We start from the raw sequence: 16,186 nt of genomic DNA, 5'->3' as shown, positions 1-16,186 counted from the left end.
TCCAGTCACACCCCTTTCCTGGAAACAAGTTTCTGGGAGTAGGCAAGTATGATGTTAGTGTGCGTATAGAGTTCCTTATTCAGTACAGTGACCATTATTTAGTTTCTCTTCCCTATAATCTCTTTATCTTCTTCCTGTACCTCTCCTGCTATGGTGTTTCCAATCTATGGTGTGCTCATCCTCTAACAATACAACAGTTCAGAGATGTTTCCCAGTGACAAGGAATGAGAGTGGGGTACGACAACATCACATAGTAAGTTTAGGCTAGGAAAGGATGGAAAATATGATAGAGCAGCCAGTGAGGTAGCAGGAACAACCTTCTATGTATCGTTTCTTTTGTCACAGAGGGATAAATGACCTGTCACATGGCATTGTGCAAACCCTGCAGCATTACAAATAAGTAATGACAGTCTGAAGAAACAAACCTAGGAAATTGGTAATTACCAAGATTATATAGCCTGCCATCGAGATTTATATAAAAAACAAAACAAAAAAACCCAACAACTATTTTTTTCATGGGATTGCCGCTTTAAGGAGAGGTCACCATAATCCATTGCATTTTCATATCACCAGCAGCTTTCAGAATGGATTAACCCTGCATGTTTCTTCAACAGACCTATTGATCTGTATTTGAAGCTGGCATTATAAAGGTGAAATACAATGGAATATCTTTTAATTAATATTTGCATTGCTCCGCACTGTTCCAATTTAGGCGGGACATGAGCGCTCTGTCCCATCATCCTGATTGGGGCAGGTTTGTTCACTGCTTCCAACACATGTATCACTGTATCTGCATGGCAGAGCAGCGGTGAGCGGGTTTGACAAGCAATGAAAGGGTTTGGAGAAGAGGGGAGAATAGGCCACACCCACATCTTGACATACAACGCCCCCCATCCCAATGCTGCCTTGGGAGGTACGCACTTGTCAAGAAATTATGTCTGATACCAAGTCTGTATCAAAAAACAAAACACTGAGCAATAGGTTAATTGGACTGTATTAATGTAACTGCTAATTAAATTCACCAGTCATGCAAACAGTAATAGTAAAGCCAGATTGCAATGTACTGTTGCCAACATTCATACCATTCTTCAGAAGATCATTTATAAAGTAGCCACGTCCTCTATGCCCTGTACTTCCTGCTAAAATGTCTTCACAATGATTTAAATTAACTGTTTGTCTGGGATGAAGATCCTGCGACAATGATGTTATGTCAACACTCATGAGCCAGGTAGTTCCTCAGCAGTACGGTGAGCATGCTTCTGCGGGATCCTGGAATGTTCACTCTTTGATATGCAGGGATGTTACATACCTGCCCACGTGTAACATGTTTATATCTCATCTATCCTGGGATCTGTTTAACGGGTTACTGTTTACAGATAACAGGTTCTCTAATGTTATGAATAAGGGAAATGAAAACAGACAAACCAGTCAAATTACTATGAAGAAGTAGCACTGATGATTCATATGTTTATACATCTTCTTAAATCAGTTTTGTTTATTCTACAGTTTTAGAACACAAATGGATCTTCTGCCACATTTATGGACTCACAGGCAAAGGCTTAGTAGCAAGGGGCAGGAGGTGTAGCTGCTACAGGGCCCTAAGCTGAGGAGGGTCCCATGTATATATATATATTCACATTTTCACCATTGGGTAGTACATTGGAGACCTGGCAAAACTTTGCGCAGAAGTAGTTTTGAACACTTGGGGCTAGATTTACTAAGCTGCGGGTTTGAAAAAGTGGGGATTCTGCCTATAGCAACCAATCAGATTCTAGCTTTCATTTATTTAGTACCTTCTACAAAATGATAGCTAGAATCTGATTGGTTGCTATAGGCAGCATCCCCACTTTTTCAAACCCACAGCTTAGTAAATCTAGCCCTTAGTGTCATTCATACTGGTTACCGAAATGTTGCATTTTTACACCATATGCATTTTGCTAGATAAAAGTCATATAGCCATTAAGAAAACCACAATTCACCCTATAGAATGATCTCTGTACATTATGGAGAACTTTTATTTTCCAGCCGTTTTTGATTCCAAGCAGTGTTTGCGGGAGACTTTTAGTTCAACTGAAAGAGCTGTAGAGCCACAGGTTGGTGGCAGTCAGCATATCGATGCTGGTACTCGGCATTGACATGCCGTAACCCACCCCCAACTGCGGAAATGAGTGGAGAAAACATAGCATACCATACACAATACCTCACCACTGTACTGCAGTCATTTACTGAATGCTAAATTTAATACTGCACATAATGATTTGTTTAATACTGGTCTAATGCTATATTCCTGAAATACTGCTGCAGTGAGATGACAATACTAGAAACATTCACACATTCTGAAAATAGAACCACATTTTGTTGCACATTGGAATGTATTACCATACATTGGCCCTGTCATGCTGCTTGTTCAGCCAAGATACAATGAGAGACCCTCTAATGATTTCATTCCCCACAGTCCCTTATTTATCACTGAACTGGCAGAATATTCGCTTGGATTTGTCAAAGCTATAAACTTAGAATAAAACACCCTTTTGTCACGGGGGTGCCCTTGTTTTATTCAGTAAGTGGGGTCTGCTTACATTTTTACTTTTCTGCTTGAAAACAAAATCTTCCAATCTCATCCTATGTGTAAAACGCTACTGACCACACAGCGGAACAGCATACCTCTGTTAACACAGTTTGACAAATACATTCACAGAGATAATTTGTACAAACATTAATGTGGCGAGGAAAGGAGAAAGACATGGACAGTACCACTAAGTGTAATAGTATTATACAGGGGAATCCATCGCACAGTATAAATGAGGAGCTATTATCAGGCTGCAATGCCTCCAGGTGTCCTCCTTATTCATACCACCAGATCAATCCACCAATTTAATTCTATTCCAGTCCGGGGAAGACTCAATTCGGAGCGTTGTGCCTCCGAAGCCGTCCGCGGAGACACTCTGAGGTGATGCCAGGCTGAAAAATTTGCCATTTTTCCTCGCACCCTGACGAGGTGCACAGGAGAATGCGCGGAGGCTGCTTACCATGATATCATATTGATGTCCGCCGACACGTCGCTCTGAATTTAATCCCCCGCTTAGTGGTACATTCCTGGTTTTCTTCCATTCCACTGTACATTGGTTTAACATTTTGTTTTTTTACCAAATCTGAAAAAAGTCATCTGTCCACATCAGGATCTGTACTAGCACCTGCTAATGCTCTGTACACTAAGGTGACAAATGACACTAAAGTAGGGGATACAATCGGTATTAAAGTTGCACTGCTATCTAGTAAAAGATTTTAATATAGTTCCCACTTTCCCATTGCTACAGGTAGCCGTTTTCCCCTGGGCTCTGCAGGTTCTGTAATGCAGAACCAACAAGGCAGCTTAGCTGACAAACTAAAATGGCGCATGAGAAGGGGTGGCAAGTGGGACAACCAATCACAAGCTGTGGTCAATATTATAGATATTATATATATATATATATATATATATATATATATATATATATATATATATATATATATATATATATATATATATATATACATATATACACACACACACACACACACACACACACACAGGGTGAGTCAAAAGTCGCAGTACACCCTTTTATTTCAAAAATAGTATATAGGAATTGGGAAACCTGAATACTCCAGTAAGGTATGGGTGACGTGGTCTATCTTTTACGGTATGTACCAAACATGAGCGCCATCTTGAAATCGGCCCAATTCCTGTAGAGTTTTTGAAATAAAAGGTTGTACTGCGACTTTGACTCACCGTGTATATATATTTGTTTGTATATACACAGCCATCTTGGACACACTTACTACTATTATATGGAATCATTCACATTAGTACCTGCCTCACACTACAGTCTAAAATCCCTATGACACATACACACATTAGGGTCATTTTCTTGTTATATACATAGGGAACAAAAAAATGGGGTTACGGTACCTTTAAGCAAAACAGAAAGAAACATATCAAACATTGTCCATGCTTACACAAAGTATGCATAATTTATTGACAAAGATGGAAACAGAGCTGGCAATGCTTTTATCCAGCATTTAGAAGGCAGATGGTGCTTCAATCTGTCTTACAGATCCTATGTCAGAGAGTAGGGAGGAACAGGGTGCTTCTCAAGCTGTACACTGGAGAGGCCACAGACAGAGAAGACCCTCCAGTCACATTTGCCAAAGATCAAGCTGGGGTGAAACAGAATATATTTCCTGTCACCCGAAAGATAAAACACTGGGTTATTTAAAGGTACCAGGAATTGTTCCTTAGCCATAACAATAAATTAGGATCAAAATAAAACAATGCTATTAGCAGGTTTTTATGGCCCAAGAACAAGGACTGGAACATCTTTGTACAAAATGTACACAGCCCTGTGAATAGATTACTCAAATCTAATTAATGCACAAATGGGTATTTGTGGCTAAAAAATTACTACACTCGCGTAAGATGTATTGATGTCCAAAAAAAAGAAACAGGTTAGGTTCGCAAAATACAAAAATAAACAAAGGCCTGTAGACCTGGGATGATTGCATCTCATCAGACAGCCAATCCATGCAGAGTACAAACAGAAGAGTCTATATGCAGAAAGAAACCATATAATGACTCCTATTCTAAGCTTGTATCAGGTGATCCTAATATCTAGGTGTGTTCTGCCTCCAGTGAGTGTTATGCATTGCATCATGGAACACTTTAAAAAGGAGGTATGTGACAAATGGTCTGACGCATTTCATAAGAAGGAAGAGGTGAATGTAAAAGGTCATTATTTGGCAAAATGTATCCAAGGCTGGGTACACACTGCAGTGTTTTCAGCCAATTATCAGGCCAATCACCCAATAAACAACCATTCAGCCCGATATCGCACTACTGTGTACACTTAGACGATGAACGATAGTCGTTCCAAAGCACCGACCATCATTTGCTTTGATTGTGCAGCAGAACTATAAATCTTATTCAGCTATGAAATGTCCTTCCAACCCTGCAGTGTGTATCACTCACTATCAAGATCTCCATAGAGTTTACAGAGTCATGATCTTTTCAGCCGAAGGTTATGACAGCTGAAGAGCACAGATCTGAGGGTAAATGTTTCAAAACATGTTTTCTCCTAAAATGCTGCTTGTTGGAGATTAAATATTAAATATGTCATAAGAGTTAGCCTCCTCCGTGCAGTATTACAGAAAAAAAATCACTGAAAGCTAAAAAAAATAAAAATATCCTGTCACCTTGGTGTCTTCATAACTCTTTACTTTAAAAATAATAATAATTCTGGTGTGTGAAGTTGTGCTCCTATAAACTATTTGATACAGTGGGAATTAAATTAACCTCTACACTTAACATTCTAGTTGCCTTTTTATAAAAATAGCTCTAGTATTATGAACAAATATAGGAACAAATATTTCAGCCACAGATATTTGAAATATGTGGTGTATTCTTCCTAGCCACAGCAGAGTTTCTGTTAACAAACTTAGTTTAGAAATCACATGAAGCCTTTAGGTGCCTAAAACAGCACAGAACAATGCAGAATATTAGATTTTAACCTGCGCTATATATGTAAGTGCATAATGTTCAGATTGTGATTTAGATATATTCGTAATGTATTAGCCACTAGTTCTGTCTGTCTGGGTCTGAAAGAAGCCATCTTTAGGGCTCATTCATACCAATCCGCTGTTAAAGGAGTTCTCAGTTGCTAACAGATGCCTGAAAATCACATTGCGCTCTCTTAAAAAAAAAAAGCACAAGACATTTTTTCTGCCCCATTCCTTCCCCCTATTTCTATGATTTATTTTTTTTTGATTTTTTTTTTTCCATCAGTAAAACCAATAAAAAAGATTTTTTTGGTCAAAACAAGCACAAGGCATGTAAAGTGCACATTAATTTTAATGCATTTTTACCCATTCCAGTGCATGTGTGTGGACCAGCTCATTATACTGGATGTTTACGTTTCTTGATAAGAACTGCCAATGTTATTAATGAGTGGTAAAAAAAAAAAAAACACTTTTTGTTGTCAGCCTTAACTAGGTCTTATTTCTGCATTTCTCTACCAAACTTTACAATTGTTTTAAAAGCAGATGGAGTGAGTGTTTTCTGTGTCCACCAGAGGACACTCTTAGAAACAGACCAGCTATAGACACAGCAATAGAAATAATGCATAGTTGGATTATTTAGGACCAAGAGAATAATGGTCACATATACATAAGACATGTCTTATTACTTAATTTTACCCAGCTATATTATTATACAGTATGATATTTATAAAATGTATGCATTAATAACACTATGTAAAAAACAAAACAAAACAGAGCATCTGTCAGATGTTGGTGAAAAACAAAAGCATTCAACTAGCTCTCTTGCTTGAGTTGAAGCTCTGGGGGTAAATGTATCAAGCCGACAGTGTTTTCCGGCGGGTTTGAAAAACCAATCAGATTCTAGCTACCATTTATTTAGTACATTCTACAAAATGATAGCTAGAATCTGATTGGTTGCTATAGGCAACATCTCCACTTTTCAAACCCGCCGGAAAACTCTCAGCTTGATACATTTACCCCCTGGAGTGTGTTACTATAGATGCCCACAGGGTGTCTGTTGCTAGGGGCAGGAGCCGCTGTGTTGCTAAGGACTGCGGCGTCGGCAGTAATACCCCTTATAAGAACTGTTTACAGTTGGATTACATACATATATAGGTGAGATTTACAGCATATGCCCTAAAGTGATAGTTGTATACTGGGTAGATTGGTCTTCATGTGTGCAGTATTCATGTACGGGAAGCGAGTTTGTATATGGTTTATTCATACGAGGAAGCTTAAGTGGTGTCAGAAGACTTGTGTGCTTCCTTCGTGGCCAACTTAGCAGAGACTTAAATGAGGGTTCACTTTGTAATCTGTAAAACTGTCTACATGGGTGACTCATGTATGTGAATAAGTTAATAGTTTGGCATTTAAACATGTTAGTGTTGAGTATATATATATATGGGATATGTGTTTTTGAAGTATTAAAGTACTCATATATGCGTGCAAATAAATACCCCTTAACATGCTAAGTCATTTTACAAATGTAGCATAGCCGCTGGGTTGAACCCACAAAATAGCTGGCAAGAGACTGGTACAATATGAAGAACAGATTGGTGCATACAATGTACTTGTGTAAATATACGTTATTTCAAAGCAAAATAAACATTTAAATGAAAATCAAGAAACAGGGCATTTGTAAGCACTTCACGTTATGCCAGCAATACTAATGAAATGTATTATAGTTCAGTAAAAAGATGGGAAGTTCCATTTGGACAGTAAACATCTCACTATGCTACGGAAAGTAAACATTACACCAGGCTACCAGAAGCACAGACCACTGTGCTATGTGTGCACTGCTGAGCAGCTCTATTTATACACCCCAAGTCCAACCAAAAATAAAACCAGTGTTGTCTTCAAAGGAAACCAAACGGTCATAAATGAGGACTATTCATGATGTCATAAGAGGCCCTGAGACAGATGAAGTGACTGTATTGTTGACATAATGACTCTCCTGGTTGTACTGGGTTAGACAGAACCTTATGTTTTATACCAATATTTGGGTGCTTTTTCCTGATATAATCCATGTTTCTGTCTACAAACCACAGGCTTTAGAGACATGGGGCATTATGTTGGCCATTCACATGGGAGTCATCTCTGACAATTTGACCATTTTATTCCAACTTGCTCCAAAGTCATCACTATTATGGGTCCAGGAGTCCAAAATAATTGCTTTCTGTCTCATGGACACACTGAAACCGATCAGAGTGAATTTACACTAATCGGCCAATGACAGAATTTCCATGTATGTGGTCATCAGCATGGAACCCCTTGTGAGTCGTCTGATCAGCCCAACACCATGAAGTATGGTCCACCACGCCTGGCCACTTGAGCACAGATATGGCCGGTTGGAGGTTACACCCAATGAACGGACTGCTGGGTGTGGCCACCATTAGAGAGAAAGAAAGCACAGAAATCATCTTATCAGTTAATCTGTGAGATACAAATATTCCTTCTCATTGAATACCAAGCAGCATACTGAAAACCTTGGTATCTACTCAGAGGGGAGACAGACATTTTCTGGGTTATCCATTATTGATTAGTTATATAGTGCCAAATATATTAGACAGAACTGTACTGAGAATATGTAGTCACTCACATCAGTCCCTGCCCATTGGAGCTTACAATCTAAATTCCCTACCACACAGACATAGACACACACGCTAGGGTCCATTTGTCAGAAGCCAATTAACCTTCTGTGTGTAAGTTAACTGGAGGAAACCTATGCAAACGCGGGGAGAGCATGCAAACGCCACAGATAGTACCCTGGTTGGAATCAAACTCATAACTCAAGCAAATGCTAGCCACTGTGCTCCTCATATTCTGCCCATCATTTCACTTATCCTTCATGCCTTGGAGAGGACACTAGTCCTAGTGAACCGGTAGTCTACAATCTCAAGAAAATGACTTCAGCATACAAACAGGAAAGCCGGCTTTGTATACAGAGGACAGGTGAACTAATACATGTCGTAGACAGAAAGAAAATGGTAAACCCAGAAAATAAAACATTCAAAGGCTTCTCCTAGGGACACATTGTGGTGTTGACAGAGTCACATTTGTGTGGTCTTATTTAGGCAGACTGTTCTGGATCCAGAAATTATTTTCAAATTTAAATGGCAAATAAGACAACTATAACTCTGCTGCCAAGATCTAGTCATGTGGCAATATTACCCGAATAAGCCATCTGTAACTCATAGATCACCTTTCATTTTAACTTCTGCTGTTTATTTTATCCAAGCCATATGAACACATGTAGACTCACAAAAAATGGACGGAATGTATTCCAGCAGGAAGACTTCATTAAAAGAATTATGAGCGATTAGTTCATAAATTGTAAGCCATTGTAGATGGCGCATAAAAAGATATGGCCAAAAGTTTAATTTTCTCCTTTTCGTTGTGTACTATACAAGCTCTTTATCCAGCGATTGGCAACAGCCGGCCATCCGAGCTCTCATCTGTGGCCCCTAGATCCTCCTAACTTTATCGCCAGATTTGTTAGTTAGTAGCATCTGTTTAAAATGTCTGCTGATGTTACTACAGATAGTTGCCTCTTTCTATGATTAAATGTATTGTTTTTAATTTAGTACTGTGATTAAGGGTCACGTGTGGCTCTTTCAAAGGTTACAGGTCCACCTATGTGGCCCCTGCTCCTTTGTACATAAAAAGTTTGCCTGTAAATTCCACCAAGGGAACTATTTTTCCAACGTGTCCAGTCACCCTAGCCAGACCCCTAGTTGCTTTGTTCAGGGCTCCTCTGTTTCTCTCACGGCTCAGTCCAATCCCGCCATTTATAGATGGCAAATTTATTGATCTGCTTCTGTTATTCCAACTAAGGGGGGAGGATAGTGCACTTTACAAAAATATTTTCCTAGGTGGTAATACAGCTTTAAAAAGACTGTCCACTTATCGACAGCCCATTCTTCACCTAATCCCTACCATACATATATTCATGAACCTTCCTCTTATCGGAGCCATGAAGCACTGAATAGCACGGCTTTCGCTGCAGGGAAAATGAGCGCCAGCAGACCATAGTGCTACAACAGAGATGTATGGAGGCGCTTAGAGAGAGCGCTATTGTGAGCTACGGCCACACTCAGTGCGCTAGCACTCAGAGTTGTGATTGAGCATCAACAAATACAGCAGCCTTTTAACTGGAGAACATGAAGAGATGGGGCAACAAGCTACCTGTCATTAACAAATACATGTGATGCAATGAATAATCAGCTACTGAATAAGAAACAAAAAAACAAGCTACCACGATTTATAAATCATCATGGCAGTAGTCATCTTCAATCCGCACATCAATTTTCTTCATAAGGACAAGATCGGTACTTCAGCTTTGATTGTTTAAATCGTTAATAGCTCAAACTACCACAGTCAGAGCGTAATCAAGAGAAAATAGAAGTAAATGGCAACACCTAGTCTTTCTTATCCATTCTAAATATATTTAATGCCAATTTGAAATAAATATGACACTCAAAGTGCTAATTCAACTAGTACATTCATAGCAGCCTAAGAATTCAGCGAGCAGATTACTATTAAATAAGATAAGACGCCAACATGTAAGTTGCAGAGAACACCTAATATAAGAAATTTAAAAAAAAAAAAAAAGTTTAAAGTAAAAAATAAGTCTGGGGGGATAAAACATGAACAATTGGATTCATGTTGACACTAAAGATGACCAAAAGATAAAAAGACTAATAATTAGAGACTGACTAGAACTGCTTTCGAGAAACAGTTGTTTGGCTTAGCCAGAACGGAGACGCCAGTGAGCCTTGCTCAGAGCATCAAATGTCTTCAGCCCCACGGTTATGAAGTTAACCCCTTAGATAACAGCCTAATACAGTCTCAAGTTCAAGAGTAAATCATAATCCAGAACCACAAAGTATACAGCTCTCATGACAAAAAAAAAAAAAAGAAAAAACCTACAACAAAACACAAAACAAACATATTTTGTAGCAATGAGTCCCCTTCTATATTTGAACATGTGATGCAATGGTGTTACTCCTCGCTCTGAATGCACCCTCTATGGACGGTTAGAATGTTGTATGAATATAATTACACTAGACTGCACAATCCCATGGGATATACACCCACATTGTATGGTCTTAACTTTGGGGCTAACACTTATAAATCTCAATAGTTGCATACAGAATTGCTATAACTCCCAGCTGTCTCTTATTGGCTACCTTCTGAATTCTATGCTATTTTGTTCCCCCATATATTAAAAGTTTTGACATTTCCAAGTCAAGAGGTGGATGTTTGTAGTAATGTATTAAATATTTAGGTCAATTACTGAATGCATAAAATACCAAGTGAATGAAACATAGTTATTAGAAGAAGAAAAGAAAAAGGACACGTTCATCAAGTTCAATGTTTCATGAATTTTTATTTGTTGATCAATAAACAAAACAAACTCTCTGGTGTGACAGTTGCCAATTTAGCCCTACAGGGGAGAAAAAATACTCTGACACCAAAACTGGTATTTGGGTAATTCCACTGGAACCATCTATAACCGTCCACTACTTTTGCACAAGTTGTGTAGGTTCTCATAAGCATATAGGGTGGGAAGACATTAAATGGCACATCCGTTTATCTAATGGTAATCATTTTACTCCATCTAGACTAATTAAATAATTACAGCCAGTAATGTTACGGCATATGTCAGTATAGCCCTCACACCAGGAAATGAGCGAGCTAGCAGCAATTATCTATTTTATGTGTAAGAAGGCACTCAGCTATCTACTTCCACCCCTGGAGTAAGTGATGCTGGCACGTGGTACTTTATTTCACTTCATGGCTGACATACCTGTGCTATGATACTGCTATACCCTTGTGCTGTTCCTGTATACCTGTGGCATGAGACAGCTATACCCTTGTGCTGTTGCTGTATACCTGTGGCATGAGACAGCTATACCCTTGTGCTGTTGCTGTATACCTGTGGCATGAGACAGCTATACCCTTGTGCTGTTGCTGTATACCTGTGGCATGAGACAGCTATACCCTTGTGCTGTTGCTGTATACCTGTGGCATGAGACAGCTATACCCTTGTGCTGTTCCTGTATACCTGTGGCATGAGACAGCTATACCCTTGTGCTGTTCCTGTATACCTGTGGCATGAGACAGCTATACCCTTGTGCTGTTCCTGTATACCTGTGGCATGAGACAGCTATACCCTTGTGCTGTTGCTGTATACCTGTGGCATGAGACAGCTATACCCTTGTGCTGTTGCTGTATACCTGTGGCATAAGACAGCTATACCCTTGTGCTGTTGCTGTATACCTGTGGCATGAGACTGCTATACCCTTGTGCTGTTGCTGTATACCTGTGGCATGAGATTTTTAAGTGATGGATAAGACATAAATATGTTTTGTTTTTTAACAATCCTGAACACCAGTGACTGTTGTCCTTTATTTTACCGTTATTAGTGTAAGAATTAGATCTATGTTGGAGTCAGAATAATACAGCTAAAACCCAACCCTATGTCCAACTTAACTCGGGCTCTATAGAGGTTTATGACATACCACTAAATCATACTGGCATTTAAAGTGGACCCTCCCCTACACACAGTGGAGGCAGCCATTTTGTAACTTGAACTTATGTTAAGTCTGCCTCACTTTGTGCATCATGGCTCTGTGTTTAAAGCATTTTAGGAAACAGATATAGAATATTACAGAGTTTGTTTGCATTGTTGTTTTTTTTCATTTTTAAACAGATCTTTTGATAATTTATTTAAAGAATTATAAAAAAAAACTTTATGTTGAGAACAAGGTGGATTGAGCTCAACTATGCCGTACAATATTTTAGCCAAAAAAAGTTTATTTTATTAAAGAGGTCCACCTATCGCCCACCTTGTCCCCAATATGATATTCCCCCTAAATGAGAGGCTGCCATTTCACAATGACAGTGGGCAACCAGAAACAGCTGGATTCCAATGACTGCTGAAGCCGAGTGCTAGCTGCTATGTGCCTGCAGATACATACGCCAGCGGACTATTAATCAATACGAGTGTCAATCATTATGGCTTCTACAGCTTGTGCATACACAACTTCTAACTCAGGGGAATGTCAGGTGAAAGCCTATGGAACTTGTAAACAAAGTAAGTTTTCTGGTCAAAGAAAAATATTTCCACAAAAAATTAGAACTGCAAAGTGCAGTATATATCAATACACAAAATTGTGCCATGTTCTTACAGCCTATTTGACAGGCATATTTATAAATGTGAGGTAACTGAGGGTCTGGCTCTGAAGAAAATTCAGGCTCCAGTTCTATTAATGGAGGATGTTTGTTTACAGATAACATTGAAGCTAGCACAAGGAAGCCCTTTCCAGTCAGCTACAGCTCAAATACTACTCTAGTCCTTTCTGACTGCTGTGTCGGCTATTAGAACTTTTGTTGCAAGTGCAACATTGGCAAATACATGTAAAGAACTAGAAAAAAAACAAAACAAAAAAAACCAACAAAAATGAACGATAACCAAAGGTCACATGGTGCAGACTGAAAAGGACCAGTAAGAATTAGAAAACAGCACAGATGGCTATTGGTACTACATTAATCTGATCAAACAGCAGCACCTGATAAGTGCACATCAAACACTATTTGAACATCAATCTGCAAATAACATGGACTCTTTGGCACAGATAGGTTACTAATTTGTGTTTTAACCCTTTCATTGTCAGACTCATGTGTACAAGACTCACTTGTCCTCATTAAATACAGAATTTAGGCTGTAGCGTATTCTGCCAGTACGTTCAGTAGGCATATAGCGGCTATATGAAGAGAACCATCACACATAAACAAAATAAGTGGCACAAAGGATCCATTTTGCTCATACCATAATAAAACATTTTTTTTTTTATTCAAATACAATGTTTTCACCATTAACCACTTCACAGAAATTCACTAAGAAAAGGAAAAAACCAAGGCATGAAAACATATAACACACTCCCTACAGTAAATAATATAGCTATCAGAAGTCACTGAGGGGTTGTGGCCATATTAAAGGCTGTAGGCCTTTTCTTTTATACAGGTCAAAGAAATCCGATGGTAATTCTATTATCTTTAATAATTAACAGGAGGTGGTGCATTATCTTTTATAACGCATATTCATAATGAAGACTGAAGAGATGACACCAAAACTCACGGCTTATATTTTTATTATTTACAGAACTTTATACATATATTAAACCTTGCTCATCTTTCATGAACCTAGAAGATACCTGATACTACTCCATAGGTTGTAGTTTACAATAGACAATTATTCAGTCTGGCTGAATTTCCCAATAAATAGTAAATCAACCCCCTTACTGTCAGAAATACAGACACACACTATTGACAGAACAGTGATCACTGGCTTCCCAAATGCAAAACAAAAACTATACTTAGCTGTTGCGACTTAAGACATTAATCGCTTATGTGACACAATGTGACTTTCAGAGATTTTATTCAATTAGCCTTGTGAGATTAATCGATCCAAAAGGGGGAAAATATAACACTTTATGGTGTGTTCTATTTAAATAAGCATTTCCTGGCCAAAAACTCCTGTAACAGCTCATCACATTGAATTTTATAGTGGCCATTAATGACCAGAACTTCATTGTAGGCGATTAAAATTGTAGCATTGTAGGATTGAAGGAGATCATCATAACACAAAGCTGTTACAAAATGAGCGCTCTCTAGTCCTAGATTAATCTCTGGAGATCACGCGACTAAGAATCGCTGGTGTAGCCAAGTCCTTAATCATCTAAAAATAAGTGATGATATCTTCAGAACCTATTACATAAAATAATATCTGCATGTCAGATCTGTAAAGAGGGAGCCAAAACGACCAAATATAAAAAGGTCACTACCCAGTCTGAAAACAGTGGATTTATAAAAACAAAAAAATAATAAACAGCCCACTTGTCATGAACCTAGTAAAGCACTAACCTATACACCATAAATACAAGAATACCCTATTCCAGGAAATACCACAATAAAAACAGTGACAGAAAGATAATAAAACACAGGTTGGTGCTTCACATGCAAAGATCATTAGGAAGCAGCTTCAGTTGAGAGCATTATTTAAAATGTGTACTGAACACACCCCTATTTAATAGGAGGGGGACTACACCGAGTTGTTTTCCTTTTCTATAGATTTATAACTAAAGGTAATGGGATTTAACCATGAAGGTATTGTTATAAAAAAAAACAATAAAACATAGATGAAATGGAAAGAAAGCTGTTGACATAGGAGTCTGGCAGGGTGCACACTCTGCATTTTGTTTCACTTTAGAGCAAAGTGAAAATAGATTACAGCAAAGGAAATATAAAAAGTGTTAATGAGGGGAATAAAGGAAGAAAACATATATATGATGACTCTGACTGTAAAGAAATGATTCTGTGCAAAGATGAAGCAAGCATGGGGGAGATGCATTAAAACAAGTGACAGCAATTGACAGACAGAAGTGCTGAGCCCAGGGTAATGTTGCCTTATATCAGCAGATGCATCCGTTGGGGTGTCCTTACCTTGCTTTGGATGCACAAGCGCCTCTTCTCTCTGCACTTGGGCGATGATACAGCTGCTTTCCATCTAACACTTGCACGGATCCAGTGCTGATCTTGTCTTTCCAGATTTGATCTGCAGCTCTCCGCCCCGCTGATCTCGCTTGCAAACCCCTGATTCTCTCACTCTCACTACTGCAATCCTATTCTTTTCAACGTCTAGGGCTATACCACTTGCAACCGAAAATAAAAAACATATACATACATACATAGGCAGGTCCCAGCCCAAATCTCAGAATTGGTTCAACATGGAGAATCCAGACTAAGAGAAGCAAAACAACAGAGGAAATGGGACATCGGCTGTTTCAAGGTCCCCCCAATACTATAGATAAACAACCTCCCCAGATCAGCCTCTTCTGCCCTGCGATCGTCTTTAGAGCTGCACCCCGGGGCTTTCACTTGGCTGGCAATTAAAAGCTATGATCTTCAGAGGCGGGAAAATAAAAGATTTCGTGGAAATTAAGCTTTGTTTTCCTAGAGCAGGGCAGTGTGATCGGGGAGCCTTGAAACCGCGCGAGCCTGTGATTGGCTGGCAGGTCTGTGGGCAGTATAAAAAGGGAGGTATTTTACTATGCAGTGTTTATCTAACTACATTCCAGTGCATAAGCTGTGTGCATCTAATGGGCTGGGTGCATTTCATCTAATGCAGCTAGGGACGCTGCTATGTGCATAACACTGACAGGCATGTTCCTCAACTGAACATTCTAGTGTGCTTTAGGAAGGGAGAGTAAGACTATACATTAATATGAACACACCTAATTTACACAATGTCAGAAAGGTAAACTGGTCACGAGGCTGAAGTTAGCTTCTTATTAGTTTCTTAATCATGCTCCAGCTTCTTATTCAGAAAAGCTTATTTTTAAAGGATTAAATCAATTTGGATCACCGATTTCACATCAACTTAACACTAAAGGGGCTCCCTTATACAAAATGCATTAGTAATTCGCCTGACCCAACAAGGTTATGGGCATGAAATCAGGGGGCAAAGTCACCATATTTTATCATTTTGAATAAGTAGCTGCAGTTTTTCAAGGGTTAAATGCCATTGGGCCAGCAATTTGTCAGTGGAAAT

At 38.9% G+C, this 16,186-nt stretch overlaps 1 protein-coding gene and 1 long non-coding RNA gene across 3 annotated transcripts in view; both read right to left on the bottom strand.

Annotated features, from left to right (window-relative positions):
- The window catches only part of CTDSP2 (CTD small phosphatase 2), a 34,300-nt gene extending 18,692 nt beyond the window's left edge, over positions 1-15,608 (bottom strand). The window contains exon 1 of one of the 2 annotated variants that reach the window (XM_075199327.1): positions 15,079-15,608. In XM_075199327.1, coding sequence (XP_075055428.1) covers positions 15,079-15,142 — 64 coding nt within the window. In that variant the 5' untranslated portion in view covers positions 15,143-15,608. The remainder of the gene's footprint in view (positions 1-15,078) is intronic. The other variant, XM_075199326.1, reaches the window with a different exon arrangement.
- LOC142140158 (uncharacterized) lies at positions 11,091-12,179 on the bottom strand. Its single transcript, XR_012688308.1, has 3 exons — positions 11,897-12,179; positions 11,553-11,595; positions 11,091-11,380 (listed from the first exon to the last, which is right to left on the bottom strand). It is a non-coding gene; the product is annotated as an uncharacterized LOC142140158 (long non-coding RNA).
- Positions 15,609-16,186: the final 578 nt, after the last annotated feature.

This window comes from Mixophyes fleayi, chromosome 2, assembly GCF_038048845.1.
Source record: "Mixophyes fleayi isolate aMixFle1 chromosome 2, aMixFle1.hap1, whole genome shotgun sequence".
NCBI classification, from domain to species: domain Eukaryota; kingdom Metazoa; phylum Chordata; class Amphibia; order Anura; family Limnodynastidae; genus Mixophyes; species Mixophyes fleayi.
Note: the sequence above shows the minus strand (reverse complement) of the source record. Positions and strands in the feature narration are given on the sequence as shown.